General features: G+C 34.5%; 1 protein-coding gene across 1 annotated transcript in view; it reads left to right on the plus strand.

Moving 5' to 3' along the window:
• The window catches only part of ATRNL1 (attractin like 1), a 723,131-nt gene that overhangs the window by 41,301 nt on the left and 658,489 nt on the right, over positions 1-23,341 (plus strand). Inside the window, exons 4-7 of the mRNA XM_034663626.1 lie at positions 2,817-2,872; positions 7,485-7,659; positions 12,119-12,206; positions 19,477-19,732. Coding sequence (XP_034519517.1) covers positions 2,817-2,872; positions 7,485-7,659; positions 12,119-12,206; positions 19,477-19,732 — 575 coding nt within the window. The remainder of the gene's footprint in view (positions 1-2,816; positions 2,873-7,484; positions 7,660-12,118; positions 12,207-19,476; positions 19,733-23,341) is intronic.

Consider the following 23,341-nt stretch of genomic DNA (forward strand, 5'->3'; position numbering starts at 1 on the left):
GGCACAGCGGTTAAGCGTCTGCCTTCGGCTCAGGGCGTGATCCCGGCGTTATGGGATCGAGCCCCACATCAGGCTCCTCTGCTATGAGCCTGCTTCTTCCTCTCCCACTCCCCCTGCTTGTGTTCCCTCTCTCGCTGACTGGTCTCTATCTCTGTCGATTAAATAAATAAAATCTTAAAAAAAATTAAGTTGGAAACTATTGATGATACTTAAAGCCAAGAAATCAGATGAGATCACCAGGAAAGTGAGCATAGAGAGAGAATAGAACAGACTGAGCTGGGAGTCACAACACAATTCATGGGATATTGTGCTAGACATACCGGTTCCTTCCTTATAGAAGCTTACCTGATGTTGAAATATTTACAAGCACTTATATTATTGTCTCTGACTTATATGAGTAGAATAAACAAATCCTGCTCTCAATCCTAGCTAACTATATTTATCATTTTCAATTACTCAGAACCAACATCCATAAAGCTTTGTTTTAAGCCTTCCACGACTCAAAATAATACATTGAAAAGCACTTTTCTCTGCTAACAGGACAGTTCCTTTCTATATTATAATTGCATCATTGACCTGAACTGAGAGAACCAAATATTCTTGGAACAGAACAGTATAATGATTACTACTCACACAATTCATTGTTCTATAAAATTAAAATATTGTCAAAACAGCTGTGAACATTTGAAATACAGTAAAATTCATGCCTGGCCTTTGGAGATTAGTTTAATGGGCCTAGAAAATGTTTATAATATTTCGGATACTGAAACAAAATCAGATTTTTCAGTGGTGTTAGAAAATGACTTGTTTTGCCTTTTACTTGGAGAACTTCGGATTCAGGTACATACTAAGTCATAAAATTATTTCTGGAATGATTACAATAAGTTACATACACCTCTCTTAAAATTTCCCTTCTCAGCATATTTTTCCCTTTTCTATTAGCAATCCAATTTCTTTTTGGGAAATTGCCTTTCATTTAGTGAGAGTAGTCTTGATGGGATGATAAATCCAGATATCTGCCTATTCTAAACTTGATTTTGTAGCCTCATTTTGAAATTCTCCGAATTTGTCCAGTAATTCCCGTTTTTCCTTAAGGCAGTCAAAATTAGTTTCTGTGGTGTACAACCAAAGAAATCTAGCTGATACACCATACAGAGATACTATTAGAGGGCGTATATAAATGTGTATATACATATGTATATGTATTATATATTTCTGTTACTAGCTATTTAAAATACCAAAGTGATATTTGTAATATAGAGGTATTGATAGAAATTTGGCTTAACAGTCTACATTTGGTACAGTTCAAAGTTAGCATTTATTTAGTGTTTTTAATTGATAACTGAAAAAAGAAATATAATTTGGCCCTTTAAGTCTATACCACCTTAATAGTAAAATACTTTTTTCATGATGACATAGATTAAATAAGAATTAAAAGTATGAGCTAAAACTGTATCAAGAAGTCCAAAATTCTAGAGAGAGATTAATTTTTCCCCTGAAAATCCTACTTAACTGGATAACTTTTTGGTTTCTTTTCTAGCTTTAAATGGTACAGAGAAACTCCACTCAGAGTTATTCTTGTGTTTAGAAATCAAAGCATGCTGTTAAGTTATTAATCAGTAAGGAACAATTCATTTACCTCCTTGTTGGTAGAGATCAAATTTTACTGCTAGGTTTTCCTTTCTGCATCTTTGGACATAGCAATTACAGGTTCACTAGTAACATCGAAATTTTGTATATAAATCTATTCATAATTTTGGGACCTTGGGGGAATTGCTGTTTCACTCATCTGAAGACTTTAAATTTTTATCTTTCTTTATATGGAAGCTAAGTTATTTTATAACTTTCATTTGTGTAAAACAAATATTTTTTTTGTATTGATTCTCATAAAATCAGAGATAGATTCCTTTAGAAAAATAATTAGAAATTATTGAGAATACTAATACTTTGGAAAGGAAGAAATATAATTTAGTATTCTGGAATTACTTTGGAAGAACTTTAAAAACTTTGTAGTTCTTTCTTTATTCCAGGTTTTATCTTTGCAATTTTTTCTCAATTTGATTTTCCTGCGATTATAGGTTTTTTTTTTTGTTTTTTTTTTGTTTTTGTTTTTTTTTGAGAGAGAGAGAGTGGATTTGAGGTGGGGAGGGCAGAGGGAGAATCTCAGGCAGGCTCCCTGCCCAGTGTGGAGCCTGACTCGGGGCTGATCTCACAATCTTGAGATCATGACCCTGAGATCATGATCTGAGCCAAGATCAAGAGTCAGATGCCTAACCGACTGAGCCATCCAGGTGCCCCTGGGATTATAGGAATTTTTTACTTGTAATTTTCCTTTTTTCTTTGACATGTATATTTGTAATATCTAATGACACTAGGCTTTATTAAAATAGATTGTCTCCAGTAGACTTAGTTTTCTTACATATAAAATGAAGGGATTGACTTAATAAGAATAGGATTACTATAAGGGAGATTTATTATACTATTTAATTTTAAGTATAATCTCATATTATCTTCTTGGAATCCTATGCTCTTCTAGATATAATCTGAAGCTTGAAGAAGTAACTTGTCCAAGGTTTCATATCTAATAAGTCGGAAAGCTAGGTTTACTTCATAGCTCATGCTTTTAATCTTTATAGCTCTAAGGTTATTTTCATTCATTCACTCAGTAAGTATATACTGAGGCCACTTATATAGGTGTTGTAAGCTATGTTAGGAATTTTTCATTTTGTTTGAGTGTAGGAAACCATTGAAAGATTTTGATTAGGAGAATGATAGGAGTGAATTATATTTTTAATCACTCTGGTTTCATTGTGGAGAGTTGAATGTGATGAGAAGGGAACCAGAATGGAGACTGTTGTTCCAAATAGTCCAGGTGAGTGCATGGTGGCTTGGACTAGGATGGTAGTTGTAAAGGAAGGAATTGGTGGTTGGTGTCTAGAAGAAGTGACAGAATTGAAAGATGTTTATAATTGGAAAAGTACAGATACTCAGACACTACCCAGTCAGAATGGATGCTGGCCTTAGGACTGGAGCAAGATCCTGGATGAGCCATGCTGTGCCAGGCGGCACACCTTTGGTTGTTGATTGGAGGGGTTTGGATTACCTCAGGAAGGGGCCAGGGGACCTGGGAGGGAAGGCCAGGTACTTGAGGCAGTGTCTACTTATTTTGAAACCTTTCCATATTTTAATAATCAGAAAGGCTGTACACTTGCATACCTAATGAATGTCAGTCCAGGATTTGTTGGATTGGATATGGAGTGTTGGGGGAAAGAAAGAACTCAGGAAAAGCCCCATGGTCTTTGCCCTGAGCAGTGAGGTGAATGGAGGTGCAATTTCCTGAGATGGTAAATACTGGTGAGGGAGCAGATTTGAAAGGGAAGAGTTAGGATTTTAGTTTTGGACATGGTTAAGTTTGAGATGATTATTAGACATCCACGTGAAGATGTCATGTAGGCAGTTTGTGTTTGAATCTGGAATTCAAGAGGGGTTGTGGGGCTGGAGATACACATTTGGGAGGGATCAGAGTATAATTCTACTCTCTATGATTGTAGACTAGCCTTTTCCCCTCAAAAATCTCAGCAGCCTTTACTAATGCCTAAAGTTACAGCATTAGAAATTCATTTATGCTCTTTGGATTATTAAACGACACATAACATGTGGAAAAGGTGGTGTATTAAAGCTTTATGAAATCCCCACTGTAACGTGAATTAGTTTATTACATCCTTTTCCAGACAGCTGAGGTCTGCATACCTTGAGGAGATTCCCGTATTGATAGAGAGAAGTTAAGCAGGGAGAGTTAATGCGGAGAAGTTGCAGGAGGGGCCACATTAGGAAGTGGTAGATAGAGGATTTTTCATGGATATATTTTTATAAAAAGGGACTCTTGGGTGCCTAGGTGACTCAGTTAGTTAGCATTCTACTCTTGATTTGGCTCAGGTCATGATCTCAGGGTCATGAGATTGAGCCCTGCCCAGAGTGGAGCCTGCTTAAGATTCTCTCTCTTCCTCTCCCTCTCCCCGTCCCCCACCCTCTAAAAAAAATAAATAAAAAATAAAAAGGGAGTCTTGGAGGGCCTTAAATGTAGATATCAATGTTAGATTTTTAATGGATGGTAAAGCCTTTGTATATAATGTATTCTTTATAGTTATTTGTGTTTTAAATTAATATTCAGTTTATAAAATTACATTTTTTTAAAGATTTCATTTATTTATTTGAGAGAGATGGAATGAGCAGGAGGAGAGAGACAAGTAGACTCCCTGCTGAGCAGGGAATCCGATGTTGGACTTGATCCTAGGACCCAAGATCATGACCTGAGCCGAAGTCAGATGCTTAACTGACTGAGCCACCCAGACACCCTATAAAATGACATTTTAATTATTTTAGTTATAGAATGCAGAAGGCTACAAATTAAGATACCTAATTTTCCTTAAATTTTAAGCCATATTCATAAGTCTCATTCTATTTATAAACTTACTAATTTAGAACAAAATAAAGACAATCTATAGAGTTTGGCTATAGACCATTCCTTCTAATAATTGCTAGAAGTTAATATAAGGTACAGTAGTAACAAAGATAAGAAGAATTTTGACTGCTATTTTGTGTAGAAAATTAAATATTTTAGATTACTGAGTAAAATTTTAAAAACCTCTAGAAGCCTGTTTTTCTGTATTAAATAACAATATTTAAATAAATAAATAAATTTAGTTATGTGTTAGTTTCTTGTAACTGCTGTTAAGAAAAACAATAGACATTTATTAATCTCTTACCATTCTGAGATAAGAAGTGTGAAGTCAGTTTCACTGGGTAAAATCTCAGGAGTTGTAGGGTCACACTCCTTCTGGAGGCTCTATGAAAAGATCTGTATCCTTGACTTTTCCAGCTCCTAGGGCTGCAGTGCCCAGGACTTTTCCCTTCTTCCATCTTCAAAGCTTGCTGCACCTCTAACTTCAGTGGTCATTTTGCTTTCTTCTGTATTCAGATCTCCCTCTCTGTCAGGACACTTGTAATTATATTTAGAGCCTGCCTGTCTAATCCAGATAAACTTCCCATCTCGATTCCTAATTTAGTCATATCTTCAAAATTCCTTTTGCCAAATAAGGTGTAACATTCACAGGTTTCAGTGATTAGGACCTAGATTTCTTCGGGTGGGGACATTATTTAGCCTACCACAAACCTGCTCTGAAATATTTTGCTTTAGCACCGATTTCATAAACATATTACTGCTTTAAATATAGTTCTGACTCTCAAGAGTTTTACATGCTGTTAATTCTCTATCAAGCTCTTTGTGAAGTAATACCCAGGTATTTGCTTCCGACTCTGTGCCGTTTAGGTGGTAGACTGGTAGACTCTTTTTAAGTTTTTATTTAGGAAGTTTTAAATTTATGGAAAAGTTGCAAGAATAAAAATAATACAAAGAATATCCAAGCGCCCTTTACCCAGATTCACCTACTGTTAACATTTTACCCTGTTTGCTTTATTATTCCTGACTTACATAATTTAAAATAAATCTACATTTCCTTTTTAAGAAAACAAGACACAAAATTTCATACCAATGGATGTATTACTTATATATAATGTCCATATGATCTCATTTCTCTTTAATTTAATTAGAGATTGGTGAACTGTTTCTGTGAGTTTTGGCTTTGTAGGTTATATGATCTATGTTGCAAGTATTCAACTCTGCTAGTGCAAAAGCAGTCATAGATGATACTTAAATGAATGAGCATGCTGTGTTCTAATAAAATTTTGTTTGCAAAAACAGATAGCGGGCTGGAGTTTGCTCGTTGGTTGTTTGCCAACCTGAATTAAATGAATTCTAAGTGATTTAGAATTGGAATTAAAAAAATTTTTTTGACAGCAGTATGTTCCTTAAATTTCTTCAGTTACCAAGGAATAGTTCGTAGTTTTTTCACTTAGAAATAGTAACATTTTCTGTATCTGATTTAAAAGATTATGTCATTATCAAAGAGATAATCTAGAATGCTACCTAGTTTGTACCTGCAAAATACACTCATAGCACGTAAGCATTGAAAAGGACTTTGAAAATGAATAAATGCATGGGTGAGTGAACAAATAAACAAATGGAAACTGTATACGTTAATGTTTCTCACATCAGGGTCTGTTTGGAAGTTTTAAAATTTTGTGATTCAAGATAATCTAAAATTTTTTGATATTAACACATTTAAGCCAAGTGATTGATCTCATAATTGAGTAAAAATGGCACTTGATTGCAATGTCAGCATTCCTGTTGACTATCAATTTGGGACCAAGTAATATTGCTTATTATAGGCTAAAAAGAATATTACTGAGGTGTTCTAATGCTTTTGTGAAGTGAAGTTCAAATGATAATATGGCATATTATATGAATTTAAAATATTTATTACAGGTAAAGGAAAGAAAAGTGATGGGAGAATTATGTCAATATAATATAGGTATGCTAAGGTTAGGTAAAAAGGTGCTATAGTAATATCATTTTCAATAGGGACCAATGATTTACTTTGAGCAAAACAATGTCACCATCATATTAAGTAAACATTAGTTTTATTGATTTTATAAGTTTGTTTATATACAATTTATAAATTTTTGTTGGTTTTATATTTATAAAAGAACTTCAAACATAAGGAATTTATATTTAGTTTTGTTTGAGTGTATTTTAGTTTCCTTAGAATTAAAATAATTTATGAACCTTAAGTTTGGTGAAAATATATTTCCTTCAGGAGCATTCCTTCAATTAGTTAAGTCTGAGAAACCTGATCTAGGCTAGTCTCCTACATTTTACAGATGAGGAAACCAAGTCTCATGAGTAACATGAATGATGAGTCGGTAAAGGCAGTGTTTTTAACTTAAAGTTATATAAGTTGTCCTGCACTTATTAATACTTTTATTATGCATAATAATTTTTTCTTTTGAGGATGATAAGCCTTCCTACAACTGCCAATTTTGGTTGTTCTTAATAATAATGATACTAAGAAGAAACGTAATTTTTATTTTTTGTATTTGTTTAATAGTTTATAATTTGTAAATGCTTTCATTTCCACTGTCTTTTAAAAATTTATAATAATCTTTAGGGGATTGATTGTTATTTCTATTTTATAGATGAAGGATTGATGATGGGAGAGGTAAACAGACTTGCCCAAGGTCACGCTTGTTTCAGTGACCAATCAGGATTTGAGTACATTGATTTGCAGTCTAACATTCTAGTAGCGTACTAAAGTAAATACGAAATTTTATATTATTTAAATGATTCTTTGAGGTTGTGGTATTTATGTCTGATTGGGTGTATGAATTTTTTCCCCTGTAGGCATTACTTTTGCTCTTAGAATTTTTCCTGTAAGTTATATTTCAGACCATTTGTTATGTATATTGCATTTACTAATATCATGAGCATTGAATTCTTAAATTCTCTTAATCCATATATTCTATTTCTATAATCTAAGGTCTTTGTTTAATGCATTGTGTTTGATTTTTTTTTTTTTTTTTGATAGGTCCTGATTGTTCTTTGAATGTTCCTTCTACTGAGTCTTACTGGATTCTGCCAAATGTTAAACCCTTCAGTCCTTCTGTAGGTCGGGCTTCCCATAAAGCAGTTTTACACGGGAAATTTATGTGGGTGATTGGTGGATATACTTTTAACTACAGTTCTTTTCAAATGGTCCTGAAGTAAGTTTTTTTTTTTTTTTTTAGATGTTCATAATCTTTTGGATTATTTTGGTTATAAGACTATACTAAATGTCTTACTTTATTGTTGTCCAAATTTATAAATGGTTGTATCAGTGATAGTATCTACTTCCTACGTGGGACTGATTTGAGAATATATGAACTAAATATATCCATAGTTAATTTTTTGTCATTATGCATCTAGGTTTGTTTTGTAGAAATTTCATTACCTCTCTAGAGAGTGCTTTTCACAAATTCTTAGTATGAAAATATTAACTTCAAATAAGTAGGGGGCCATGCCTGTATTAGACATTAAAAATCCTGCCACCTTTTATTTTTCTTTTAGAATGAAGTGTAAGTTTATATAAAAATACTTTCAGTTTGTTCCGTAAGTTTTAAGTTACCTGAGCTTTTACTTTACAAGCTTTTGGGAACACAGTGCCAGTATTATAAAATAAATCATTCATTTGCTATTGGCGAGATGGAGATTATCTTCTGCATGATTGGATGATATGCGAAATCACATGGGTGGCAGCTTTATCTGACTTTTTTTTCCAGCTGCTGATTGTGTTTTATCATCCATCTATTAACAGAATAAAAGAGGAAATGGAGTAATTTGATTATCAGTGTTGTTTGCAATATAATAATATAACTGGTACAGCTTGGGCATTAACCAATCAGAACTGACCTTGTTAGTATTCATTGTAACATTGTATATATTGCATGTAGGCTCTTTGCAATATGCAATATACATATAATTTTTAAAATATGTATTTTTGCTTTTGTCCCAAACATTGCATGGGTCATACATATACTAAAAATTTGTTGGTTGCTTTTCTGAAATTCAGATTTAACTGAGCATCCTATATTTTATCTGGCAAACCTACGAACTGAAAATATTAACCTTGTTAATTTGGAGAATATAAAAAAGTCTGTGTTTAAGAGGAGATTGCTTTAAAACTATGATTGAATACGATTGGAACTAAAGTCTAAAATAAGACTTTATTTTTCCTCTGAAGAGGAAGGAAAGGAAGAGTTATAGGTAAATAAGTGAAGAATTAGAATTATGTATCACGATATATGAAGGATAAAATATTCTAGAAAGAACTGAAAGTGAGTTGGTGGGATTAAACGAGTTTTTAAGATATAAAAAGAACCTGAAGAAATAGTAAGATTTAAGTGTGGAAACGAGAAGGAAATTAACTATGATTAATGAAAATGAAAAGTCTATGAAAATAAAACTTTGAATTAAATTGTAGTATTTGCAAAGTGGAGTTGTGAAGACGGAGTACAGTGTCAGGGAAACATGGGGCTCTTAAAAGTTTGTATTCTCTACAAGTTTAATAGCATATTTAAAATTAAGTGGTGAATAGCACTTGACACTCTCTTTAACTTATATATTTCTTATTTGACTCAGATAGTTTAACTTTTTTTTTTGTCTGCAACCTGGTTCTTTGCTTATAGTGTTTAGTTTTGTAGTAAGCCTTGAGGTGTCAGATTAGAAGTAACCTGGTTGCTGTTTTCACAGGTTAGAGATTTTTTTTTTTATTATTCTGAATGTAGTTCAATTGTAGGTAGGTAAGGATATTTACTAGCTTTTAGAAGTGATGTCAGTCATAAGTCAAATTATCTTCTATAGAATTTGAGGTGTAGATGTTACATTTAAAAAAAATCTTTAGCATTTTTAAGAAAGATTTTATTTATTTGAGAGAGAGAAAGAGAGCACGACTGGGGAGAGAGACAGAGGGAGAAGCAGACTCCGTGCTGAGCAGTGAGCCCAATGTGGGACTCGATCCTGGGACTCTGGGATAATGATCTGAGCTGAAGGCAGATGCTTAACTGACTGAGCCACCCAGGTGACCCTAGATGTTACATTTTAAGACAAAATTATTCAGTAGAATATAAAAGTTCTGTATTAGTATATTAAATTAAAATATTTGACAGAACATATATATTGACATTAGTGAGAATTAACATGTATTTATGGGCATAGCAAACTGTTTTGAATATTTACGGTATGCTTGTTACTTGGGATATATCCGTGGACATAATAAATGTCTCTATCTTTAGAGTTAGTGAGGAAATATAATTACCATAATAAATAAGTACATTGTAAGTAAATTATATATATGCACATATATAGAGATAGATACCAAGATAGGATAAGCAAATCGCAAAGTGCAAAGAGGAGAGAGCTACACTTATAAATGTAGTGGTCAAGGTACGCATCATGGGAAAGGTGATAACTGAACAGACTTAAAGGAGATTAAGCACTGGCAGTGCAGTTATCTGGTGGCAGGGAAAAGAGCCAGACAAAAGTCTTAATATGGGAGCTACTTAGAGAGTTCAGGCAGCAACAGGGAGGCCCCTGTGACTTTCACAGAGTAAATAAGAGGGAAGCATGAAATTGTTGGGATAGTTGGGGGGAGAGACAGATCATGTAGAATGTTGTAGATCTTTTGAGAGTCATGGGAATCTTTGAGCATGCTTTGACATATTTTAAAGGAGTCACTATGCCTACTTTGTTAAGAATATACTGGGATTGGGAGGAAGAGTAGAAACGGGGCTTGAGTGAGGATGAGATCATCAAAGGAATGAATTCTAGGTGGAGAAGAGGACCAAGACCTGAGCCTGAAGCACTATATCACTAGGAGGTCAGGGGAAAAGAGGAGAAACCAGCAGAGGAGGCTGAAAAGGAGTGGCCGGTGAGGTAGAAAACGGAGAGTGTGGTGTGTTTGAAGGCCAGGGAAGAGACTGTATGAGGAGGAAGGATTGATTAGCAGTGTCAAACGCTAGTGATTAACCAGGTCAAGGAAAATTAGGACTGAGAAGTAACTAGGAATTTAGCAGGAAGAAGTTGAGTTTAACAAAAACAGTTTTGCTGGAGTGATGCTTTTAAAAGCTTGCTTGAAGTTAGCTGAAGAGAAAGTGGAGAGGTGCAGGGAGGGGCAAGGAAGAAAAGGGGTAGTAAAGAAGTGGTGTGATAGCTTGAAGGGGTAGCAGTGAGGTCAAGAGAAATTTTTCTTTTTTCTTTTTTTTTTTTTTGTAAGTGGGGAAAAATAACACCATGTTTTTGTGCTGATGGGAATTCTCTAGTAAGACCAGAAAGTAGTGATGTAGGAAAGAGATGGGAGAACTGCTAGAATGTTGTGGAATCTGCGCCAGGAGAACAAATAGAGTTTATTGATAGCAGGCAACAGCTGATTGCCTAGTAGGGGCCGAGGACCTAGATGCTAAGAATGGTTTTGCATTTTTAATGGGCTGCAGAAAAGAACCGAAGAAGAATGTTTTAGACCAATGTGGTACACAAAGCCTAAAATATTTACTGTCTGGCCCTTTACAGAAATAGTTTGCTGGGCCCTAATTTATGGTAAGTTGGTGGAAAGCAGTGTGTTGGGTGCAGATGTGGTAGGTTGATTGTATTTCCTCATTTATGTCATACACATGTATTTTATAATTCCAAGGTAGGAAATAAGTTAAACAAAATACAGAAGACAATTTTTGGTAACCCTTTCTTTTTTCTTTTGTGTGTGTGTGTGTGTGTGTGTGTGTGTGTGTGTGAAGGGAGCTCTCTTACCTTTCTTGATGAGTTGAAGGAAGAAAAAGATGAGGGGAAATAATTGATAATGAGCTTCTTATAAGTACCGCGCGCTAACCGATTGCGCCACTGGAGCTGCGCGATAATGAGCTTCTTAAACAATGATCTAGCCAATTCTTAGCTGGGTGCTTCCCTTTGTATGTTTTGGCAAATTGAGGAACTTTGAGTGTAGAGTGTGACGGTGGAGTTCTGTTGGATAAGCATTTGAGATTCATAGTTTGGAACTTCTGTTTTCACATAAATATTTTTAGAACAAATATTAATTTTCTTTTTTTATCCTGTAATCCAATAAGTACTTTATTTTTACAGAAGCTTCTTTCTTACTAGATTCATTTTATTTCAAAAAGTGATCTGTGAACGTGTTATATTTGGCATAGGAAATGCATACTTCTTAGTTAATTTATATAATGCTAGGCTTAGTCTGTGTAAAAGAATAAAAAATGGATACATAAAGCAAATGGCTGTTGTAAAAATGGAGAGAATTTTCATCTATTTTGAAAAGAAAAAGCTGGCTTTTAAAAAAAATTGAAAATGCAGAATAACTCCCTTACTGTTTAGGCTAATCAGTTGGTTGAAATTGTTAAAGATAATTGAACAAATTAATTCTAGTAATAAATAGCCTAGTCAAATTAATGTATATTACACATTTAGGTGATTGAATTCTAATTTAGAGTAGGTATGTCTTGAATGAGTCTTTATTAAAAATTTCTATATGGTACATAAAATTATGAGATTATTAGTTATAATTGTTTTTGAATTTAATGAATACTTGAATATAAGTGAGGAAAGCATATGCAAATTAAAAAACCAAAAATGAATCTTAGCTTATAATGTATTTTTCTTTTTTTTTTTTTTGGCTTGTAGTTACAATTTGGAAAGTAGTATATGGAATGTAGGAAGTCTATCAAGGGGTCCTCTCCAGAGATATGGACACTCTCTTGCTTTATATCAGGTATGGATCATGCTTTTCAAATTCTAATCATTGGGTTTTTTTTTTTTTTTGAGTTTACCTTTGAGGAAAAAAAAAATACTAAATCTCAGTTTTATTTCCGTTACTTAATGAGAACAATAGATCATAGATCACAATAACTTGAGATGTCACAAGATCATATAATATTTTAGTAAAAAAATAGATCTTAGCCCAGTTTTCCATTGAACATGAGAAGAAATGGAGATTGAGTTTTTATCCATGGCTCATGGCTTTATACCTAGTCATCAGGTTAATCACTTTTTTTTAAAAAGATTTTATTTATTTATTTGAAAGAGAGAAAATGGGTGAGAGAGAGCAGCGGGAGGGATAGAAAGAGGGAGAAGCAGACTCCCCTTCTGAGCAGGGAACATGCTGTGGGGCTCAATCCCAGGACCCTGGGATCATGACCAGCTGAAGGCAGTTGCTTAACTGACTGAGCCACCCAGGTGCCCCTTAGGTTAATCAGTTTTTAAAAATTATATTAAAGTACACATAACATAAAATTTACCATTTTAACCATTTTTAAATGTAGTTTCAGTGACATTAAGTATATTCAAATTGTTGTATAACCATTACCACATTATTTCCAGACCTTTTCTCATATTGCAAAAATGACGCTCTATACCCATTAAACAGTAACTCCCCATCTCCTTCCCCAGCCCCTGGCAACTACCATTCTATTCTCTCTCTCTGTAATTTGACTACTCCAGGTACCTCATATAAGTGGAATCATACAGTATTTGTCTTTTGACTGGCTTATTTCATTTAGCATAATGCCTGCAAGGTTCATCCATATAGTATATGCTAGAATATCGTTCCCTCTATGGACTCTGGGAAACAAACTGAGGGCTTCAGAGGGGAGGGAGGTAGGGGATTCGGATAGGCAGGTGATGGGTAGTAAGGAGGGCACGTATTGCTTGGTGCGCTGGGTGTTATACGCAAGTAATGAATCATGGAACTTTACATCAAAAACTAGGGATGTACTGTATGATGACTAACATAACATAATAAAAAATTATTATAAAAAAATAAATTCAAAGGACCCACAATTTAAAAAAAAATAAATAAATAAAACGAGATACAACTCCACACCTGAATGGTGACAGTCCCGACTGCTGACAACAGCAAATGCTGGCAAGCGTGTGGAGCAGCAGGAGTGTCAGCCGTTGCTGGGGCGGGGGTGCGGGAGGGAACACAGGGCAGCCACTTGAGAAGACAACTTGGCAGCAGCTTAGGAAACTAAACCTCCTCTTGCAATAGGATCCAGCAATTACCCTCCTTGAAATTTCCCCCAAAAGGAGTTGAATATGTATGTCCACACAAAACCTGCACATGGATGTGGTAACAGCTTTATCCATAACTGCCGAAGCTTGTACGTCACCATGACATCCTTCACTAGGTGTGGTCCATCCAGACCATGGCATATTACTCAGTGCTAAAAAGCCATGAGCTATCAAGCCATGAAGAGACATAGAGGAATCTTAATTGTGTATGTCTAAGTGAAAGGAGCCCATCTGAAAAGCCATTGTATGACGAACTAAGGCATCCTGGGAAAGGCAAAACTATGGAATCAGTTAAAGGATCAGTGGTTGCCAGGGGTTCAGGTGGGGTAGGGATGAATGAGTGGAGGTCAGAGAATTTTCAGGGTAGCGAAAATACTCTGTATGGTACCGTGATGAGGTATACAGGTCACTCTACCCTTGTTCAAATTACAGAATGGCCAACACCAGGAGTGGACGCTAATGTCACCTTACACCTTTGAGTCATTATGATGTGTCAATATGGGTTCATCAGTTATAACACATGTACCATTCTAGGGCGATGTCAACAATGGGGGAAGCCATGCACATGTGGGGTAGAAACTACATGGGAAATCTCTATACCTTCCCTTCAATTTCACTATGAAACTTAACATTCTTTAAAATAATTTCTTTTAAAACATTAAAGGACTGATCAAGACTTATGTAGGATAATACCTCAAGTCCCCATTTCACTATGATCCTATACAGATGTCAAGTTCTTAAATCAGGTATCCTAACAAGAGGCTTTAAATACAGTGAAAATAAAGATAATTTTTTAAAAAAATTAAGGTCCCTGATTATGTTACTACGTTTATCTAGGAACTTTGCATTTAAGAATCAACACTTTCATGAACCATTTTTTTTTCCTAATTTGCTTTTTTCAGTTTTCACATTTTTTAAGCCTGAATAATATTCCATTGTATGGATATACCGAATTTTGTTTATCCATTCATCTGTTGATAGACCCCTGGGTTGCTTTCATCTTTTTGACCCTTGTGAATGATGCTGTTGTGAACATGGGTATATAACTATCTGTTTAAGTCCCTGCTCTACATTTTTTGGGTAGATAGCTAGAAGAGGAGTTGCTGGACTATATCATAATTCTATTTTTAATTTTTTGAGGAACTGCCGTATTGTTTTCCGTAGCAGATGCACCATTTTACGTTTTCATCAGCAGCGCACAGAGTTCTAATTCTGCCACACCCTTGTCAACAGTTGTTTCCTGTTTTTTTTTTTTTTCAGTAATAGCCACAATTTTACATTCCTACCAGTAGTGCACAAGGGTTCTTATTCCTCCACTTCCTTGTTAACACTTGTTATTTTTGTTTTGTTTTTGTTTTTTTATAGTAGTCACCTTGTGTGAAATGGTATCTCATTGTGGTTTTGATTTGCTTTTCTTTAGTGATTAGTGATGTTGAACATCTTTTCAAGTGCTAATTGGCTATTTGTATGCCTCCTCTAAAGAAACATTCAAGTCCTTTGCCTTTTTAAAAATCAGGTTGTCTCTTTGTTGAGTTGTGAGGGTTCTTTATATATTCTAGATATTAACCCCTTATCAGATATATGATTTGCAAATATTTTCTCCCATTCTGTGGGCTGTCTTTTCACTCTGTTGATATGTTCTTTGATGCACAAAAGTTTTTAATTTTGGCATAGTCCAATTTATCAATTTTTTTTTCTTTTGTTCTCTGGCTTTTTGGTGTCATATCCAAGAATTCATTGCCAAATTCATTGTTATAAAGACCTTTCCCTATGTTTTCTTTTAAGAGTTTTAAAGTTTTAGCTTTTATATTTAGGTCTTTAATCCAGTTTGAGTTAATTTTTTTGTTTATGGTGCAGGGTAAGGTTTTACTTTCATTTTTTTGCATGTAGATGTTTTGTTTTCCCAGCACTATCTGTTGAAAAGACTGTCTTTTCTTCATTGAATGGTTTTGGTGTTCTTGTTGAAAATCATTTCACCATATGTGTGAGGGTTTATATCTGGGCTCTCTGTTCTTTTGATCTGTGTCTGTGTACCAGTACCAGTATGACACAATTTTGATTATTGTAGTTTTTTTTTTTTTTAAAGATTTTATTTATTTATTTGACATGGAGAGAGACAACCAGCGAGAGAGGGAACACAAGCAGAGGGAGTGGAGAGGAAGAAGCAGGCTCCCAGCAGAGCAGGGAGGCCAATGTGGGGCTCGATCCCAGGACCCTGGGATCACCCCCTGAGCCCAAGAGAGGAAGAAGCAGGCTCCCAGCAGAGCAGGGAGCCCGATGTGGGGCTCGATCCCAGGACCCTGGGATCACCCCCTGAGCCCGAGGCAGACGCTTAACGACTGAACCACCCAGGTGCCCCTGATTATTATAGCTTTTTTTTTTTTTTAAGATTTTATTTATTTATTTGACAGAGATAGAGACAGGCAGCGAGAGAGGGAACACAAGCAGGGGGAGTGGGAGAGGAAGAAGCAGGCTCCTAGTGGAGGAGCCTGATGTGGGGCTCGATCCCAGAATGCCGGGATCATGCCCTGAGCCGAAGGCAGATGCTTTAACGACTGTGCCACCCAGTTGCCCCATATAGTTTGTGATAAATTTTGAAATGAGGAAGTAGGAGACTTCCAGCCTTGATCTTGTTTTTCAAGTTTGTTTTGCCTATTCAGGGTCACTTAAGAGTCCATATGAATTTTAGGCTAGATTTTTCTGTTTCTCCAATAATGTCATTGAGATTTTGATAGGAATTGCATTGTACTCAGTTACTCTTGTGTAATTCATGAATTTAGTATGATTAAAATGATAGGCTACTTAACTGGTTTTTATTTTGAATCAACAAAGGTTCATGTATTTCGTGGTCTGTGACTAGACCCTTCAAATAAAAACTTACATATTTTCTGTGCTTATTTAAGAAAATTTGGAAAATACAGTAACAATGTAAAGAATAAACTTCAACTCTTTTTTCTATACATATGCATGTTTTAAAGATAAAAAATCCTCTCTATGTATATATGTTTGTGTATATATAAATGCTTTCTTTCTTGGTTTTTAGTCTTAGTGTTTTGATTTATTGCATTTTTTTTTTGGTAACAGCTTTTGAGATGTAATTGACATACTATACAGTTCACTCATCTAAAGTGTGCATTTGGAATGGTTTTTAGTTTATTCAGAGTTGTGCAACAATCTTTTGCAGATTTGCATAAAATCACAGTTGTATAATCCATTTTAGAACATTTTCATTACCTCACGAAGAAACTTGTACCCTTTTATCACTCCAAACCTCCTCATCCTCCCAGCTTTAAGCAATCATGAATTTACTTCCTGTCTCTATAGATTTGTCTGTTCTGGACATTTCATATAAATGAAATTATGTACTATATGGTTTGTGACTAGCATGTTGAAGCATGTATTGAGATTTCATTTTTATGGCTAAATAATCTATTATGGGTATATTACATTTGCTTTATCCATTTGTCAGTTGATGGGCATTTGAGTTGTTTTCACCTTTTGGCTATTATGATAATGCTGCTGTGAACATTCATGTATGTTTTTGTGTGGACATGTGCTTATATTTCTCTTGGGTATATAAGTAGGATTGAAATTGCTGGGTCAAATGGTAACTCTATATTTAACTTTTTGAGGAACTGCCAGACTGTTTTCCACAGTAGCTGCATCATTTTACATTTCTACCAGCCATATATGAAGTTTCCAGTTATTCGACATCCTTGCCAACACTGGTTATTTGATATCAGTTTGATTATAGCCATCCCTGGTGAAGTGGTTATCACATTTTGTTTTGATTTGCATTTCCCTGTTGACTAATGATGTGAGTCATCTTTTCATGTGCTTATTGCCTATTTGTATTTTCTTTGGAGAAATGTGTCTATTCAAGTCCTCTTCTCATTTTATATTTTAAAATTTATTTTTATTTTATATTTTTTGTAGATTTTGTTTATTTATTTGAGAGAGAGAGCTTGACTGGTGGGGAGGGGAGGAGCAGAGGGAGAGGAGGAAACAGACTCCCTGCTGAGCAGAGAGCCTGAGGGGGTAGTGGGGCGGGGAGGGCTGGATCCCAGGGTCTTGGGATCATGACCCAAGCTGAAGGCAGATGCTTTGCTGACAGAGCCCCGCAGGTACTCCCCCTTCCCATTTTTTAATTGGGTTATTGTCTTTTTACTATTGAGAAGTAGGAGTTATTTATGTATTCTAGATATGAGTCCCTTATCAGATACATGATTTGCAAATATTTTTTTCCCATTCTGTGAACTTTCTTGATAGTGTCTTTTGAAGCACAAAAGTTTTTTAATTTTGATGAAATCCAGTTTATTATTGTTTTTCTTTTGTTGCTTGTGTTTTGGTGTCATTTAAGAATCCTTTGCCAAATCCAGTGTTATGAAGGTTTACCTCATGTTTCTTTCAAGAATTTTATAGTTTGGCTCTTATATTTAGGTCTTTGATCCATTTTGAGTTAAGTTCTGTACATGGTATGCAGTAAGGGTTCAAGTTCATTCTTTTGCAAGTTGACTATCTAGTTTTTTTTTATACCATTTATTGAAGAGGCTACTCTTTTCCCCTGAATAGTCTTGGCACTCTTGTCAAGTGTTAGTTGGCCCTAGATACGGATTTATTTCTGGACTGTCAGTTCTATTGATTTATATGCCTGTAGCATACTGTCTTGATTATTTTTCCTGTATAGTAAGTTTTGAAATCGAATAGTGTGAGTCCTCCAATTATATTCTTCTTTTTCAAGATTGTTTAGATATTCTGGGTCCCTTGCAATTCCATGTGAATTTTGGAACCAACTTGTCAATTTCTACAAAGAAGCCCTCCAAGAGATTGCCTTGAATCTGTAGATCAATTTGGAGACTATTGCCATCTTAACTATATTAAGTCTTTTGACCTGTGAACACGGGATGTCTTTCTGTTCATTCAGATCTTTTAAAATTTCTTTCAACAATGCTTTGTAGCTTTCAGAGTTAAAGTTTGTAATTTCTTTTGTTAAATTTATTTCTAAGTATCATTTTCTTTTTGATGCTTTTGTGAATGGAATTGTTTACTTAGTTTCATTTTTGGGTTGTTCATTTTAAGTGTATAGAAATATAATAGTTTTTTTTATACATTGATTTTTTATCCTGCAATGTTACTGAATTCACTTATTAGATCTAATTGTTTTTTGTATTTTTTAAGATTGACTATGTACAAGTTCATATCATCTATGGCTAGAAAAATATTACTTATTTTCCAATCTGGATGCCTTTCTTCAGTTTTTGCTTTTTTGCTTTGACTAAAACTTCCAATACAATGTTGAATATAAGTGGTGAAAGTGGGCATCTTTGTCTTGTTCCTGATCTTAATGGGAAAGCATCAGTCTTTCACCGTTAAGTGTAATATTAGCTGTGTGTTTTTCTTAGGTGCTCTTTCTTAGGTTGATGGAATTCCTTTCCATTCCAAGGGTAGTGATGATGTATGTCATTTATGTATTACTCATGTCAATCATATGTAATTGAAATTCTTTGTATAATTTATAAGTGCTATAAAGTATCTGCCCATAGCCATGAAAAATGGTAATATAAATGTACTCCACATAGTGTACCAATGTGGTCTACCTTTTTGGTGGACAGTGCTTGATGAAAAAAGTGAATGAGAATAGCACAAAGCAGTACACATAGATGGTAAAATTTAAGTGTAAGAAGTAGGGACTCAACAACTAAGATAATTAAAAATGTGGTCAATTTAACTATATTAATATAGCTGTTTTAAATAAAGTCTCTTAAAGTAACTTTTTGAAAGCATGGATTTTTTCCCCTTCTTGTAAGTAAAAGCATTAATTCCCATTTGACTTTCTATAAATAAAAACTATGCCTTATGCATGTTGTGAGTGATTACTAGAGTTTAATGTTTAAATTGAACCTTTATTTTTAATTGTATTGCTAAGATATAACTATTTTGCTATTAATATATGTTTTTTTAATTTACAGGAAAACATCTTTATGTATGGAGGCAGAGTTGAAACAAATGATGGCAACGTCACAGATGAATTATGGGTTTTTAACATACATAGTCAGTCATGGAGTACAAAGACTCCTACCGTTCTTGGACATGGTCAGCAGTATGCTGTGGAGGGACATTCAGCACACATTATGGAGTTGGATAGTAGAGATGTTGTCATGATCATAATATTTGGATATTCTGCAATATATGGTTATACGAGCAGCATACAGGAATACCATATCTGTGAGTTACTTTGAAAATTAGCTATATACTCTTTTCTTTATTAGTTGAGAATATTTTTATCTTTAATAAAATCTTCATATGAATTTAGTCAGATGATGAGTTATTTGAAATCAGAAGTATGAGCTAAGAATTAATACTTTTTGATATAAACCTTTTGATTTTGTGTTAGGTTTGTCCTTTAATATTTATCTTCTTAGCTAAAAGTGGGGAAGTGTTACATACCAGTTACACATTTTTCAAGAATTGACAATATTTATAAATATGAGAATCCAACAGATGGTGCTATTTCTTTAGATTTTACTTATGAACCAAGAACTGAAACTAACCTAGTCTCTTTACTATGCTCTCCATGATTGCAGGATTTTCATTTTTCAGGGTTCTGTTTCTAATCTTACTGTAAGATCTCTATATGTGTATTAATCTTTTAAAGTAAGCTACCTGAAGATAGTCTGTTGGCTTTTTTTAAGAGATTAGTATCTGGTGGGTGAAGGTGACTGATACGATCTGATCTGCATATGACTTTTTGTACTATACTCTTCTTTGTTTTTCTGGTACTTTTTTTTTTTTTTTGAATTCTTTATGACATTTTCAAACACAAGACTTTTAAAAAAACTTGTCTACACATACCATATGGTCCCTATTTAGATTGAAGACCATATTCTATTTCTGACTCTGGCCAGTATTATGATCTCAAGTTTTTGGCTCCTTTGTGTATAGACAGCTGTATCCAACTATTTTGAGTCCTTGTGTAGTCTTAATGAGCAATCTCACTTGCAGAGCAGCAAGAGAGTCCTTGATGTGCTCAGAAGGCTCCCTTTCTACCCCTGCAGTCCTTTCAAGTGATCAGTTTTCTTTTCAAAATCCCCGTTGCAGCTGAGTGGAAAGTGGGATATGTATCCTTCTTACTTCTTATTGCCATTTTAAACTATTTCCATTCCTTCCTCCTTAAAAGCACTCACCTTTGAATCTTACATCATTAGACTGTGTCATCTATTACTTCTTCACTCTTCTGTTGCCCGCAGATATTCCTTGAAAAATATACCTTCTGGTTCACTATCATTCTGTCCCACAGAATACATTATATTACAGTACATTACAAAACAATATATTAGGCAAATATTTTTCTGATTTCACTATCCCCTAAATAGTTCTTCTAGTACTTGGATTCTTATTTATTTATTTATTTTTAAAATCTCTCTTCAGGGATCTTGTTTTCCATCCTATTTGAGTCACTCTCTCCCATTGTCATACTGTTGACCTTGCGTACCCCAGTGAATCCCATAATTTCCATTTCAGATATCTTACTCTTTGAGTGCCATTGATCTTTCCAGCTTACTTCTTCTAGTACCCCAATTCTGACAGTTCACCAGCCTTCCTAGAGGTATAAATCCATTGGGCCTCCTATCAGTTTTTCACTATCACTCCCTTATCTGTACTTCTAACTTTACCCAGCATGAAGTTCATGATCAGCAGTCTTTCCTCCAACTCTCCCATGTTGACCATTTCATGCATTTTCCTCTCTTCAAACTTCCAGCACTTTTTTCTCCATGATTACTCTCAGCTGATGACCTTACTTCTTATTTTGCTAGGAAGACGGAACAAATCTAAAGAGAACTCTTGCTGATGGGAGCATTTTGGAGTGTAATGGTTAATTAGCAATGCTGCATTGAATAAACTGCTGTGTACACACATTATTGCTGTAACATACTCATGGTGGCATTGAAGCAAGTGTGGCTGTCATTGCATTTTTTAGATGGGCCCAAGAGTTGTTTAAGCAACAGAAATTTTCTATGTAGAAAGGTTGTTGTGTTTTTTGATTTTGTTTTTAATTTTTGGTTTTATATGGTGTTCAGGGAATGTTGTAGGTATTATTTCTACTTTTTGTAATTTATTGAGAATTTATTCTTTGTGGGCCAATTTTCATATTTTATAGACACTTGAAAAGGAGGTAAATCTTGTAACATCAAGGTATGGCAATTGATATATATATGTATATATATATGTATATATATGGCTACACACACACACACACACACACCTAATGAATCTTCTTTGTTGGTCAGTTTAGATATTCTATTCTTTCCTTATTCTTCTTTTTTGTACTTTATCTGTCATGCTTTGCAAATTGAATTAAAGTCTAAAAATGTTAGTTTATTTTTGCCTATTTTTTCTTGTATATCCTGGAATTTATACTTTATTAAAGTTGCTATTATGAATATTCATAACCATTATATCTTTATTGCAAGTTGTATCTTTTAATATTATAAATTGCTTGCTTAATGTTTTTGACTTGATTTCTACCTTGTCTGATATTTAATATTATGGCTCTTGCTTTCTGTGGGAAGGGGTTCAGTATTTTTCTGGAATACTTTGCCCTTCCCTTCATTGTTAACCTTTCAGAATTACTTTGTTTTAAATGTATCTCTTGTGTACAAAAATGAATTGGATTTTGCTTCATGATTCCATCTGGTTTTTGTACATTTTGTGTCACTCTGTTGTCTTCTTGTTTTTAATTATGGCTATTCTTACATTTCTTACATTTAGAGAGAGAAGGCCATTTTGTGGGAAGGAGCATGGTAGTCCTTATTTGGAATTTGTAGTTTTTTAAAAGTTCCTAGTTTCTTTGGATATTTAATTTTCTTTTTCTTTTTTTTTTTTCACATTACCTTCATGTTTTCTTTATTGTTTTATATGTCTTCTCTGAGGAGAATGGGAAGATTCAGAATTAAACTATCACCACGCTTGTGATTGAACCGGAGGTTTTGGACTTTTGAAGTTTTAAAAAAAATGAAGTCTAAAGTTAACTAGTACTTTTACTCTTCGATCAACCTCTAATTCACAGGCTACTGTTTTCCGCTGCTTTAATTCATCTTGTTTTGTTTTAAGTACATTTGACCGTATTATCAATATTTTATACTAAGGGTCACAGTCTTTTCTGTAAAGGGCCAGATAGTAAATATTTTATGTTTTGTGGGCCATGTGGTCTTTGTCATAACTAGTCAGCTCTGCTGGGATAGCATGAAAGCAACCACAGATAATACATACACAATTCAGCACAGCTGTGTTCCAGATTGGGCTCCTTTGGGTCTAAGATTCCTGCTCTAGAGAGAAAATGTGCTTCTGGGGGCCTAGCAACCTTCGTCTAAATTAAATTAAAACTTTGGCATGTGGTTTTTGGGACCTTAGATGTAGGGTGAATTCATACATGATGTTTACTCTATGACCAAAGTTTCCAAGGGAAGCTCTTTTTTCCTTCCACATAGGACCAAGGCTGAAACAGACATTTTCTGCCTGCCTCTGCAGAGCAGATTAAAACAAAACAAAACATTTTTCATTGAGGGTATAACCCGGACTTTATGTAGAAGCTCTCTGATTCAGTACTTACATGGGCTCACAGTTAGAATTGGCCATTAAAACCAAATTTCTAGGTTACCTGCTTAGTACATGTCTTCCCTACTCTACCTCCCAACTGAATATAGTTTACAGTTCACAGAATACATTACTGTTTTCATATTTCCCTTTATTGAACAGTAGTTTCATTCAGTTATGAGACGTGGTAGTGATTACACTTTCCAGGGATAGCTAGGAAGGCACATCAGTTTTATTCTA

The sequence above is a fragment of the Ailuropoda melanoleuca genome, chromosome 6, assembly GCF_002007445.2.
Source record: "Ailuropoda melanoleuca isolate Jingjing chromosome 6, ASM200744v2, whole genome shotgun sequence".
Lineage (NCBI taxonomy): Eukaryota > Metazoa > Chordata > Mammalia > Carnivora > Ursidae > Ailuropoda > Ailuropoda melanoleuca.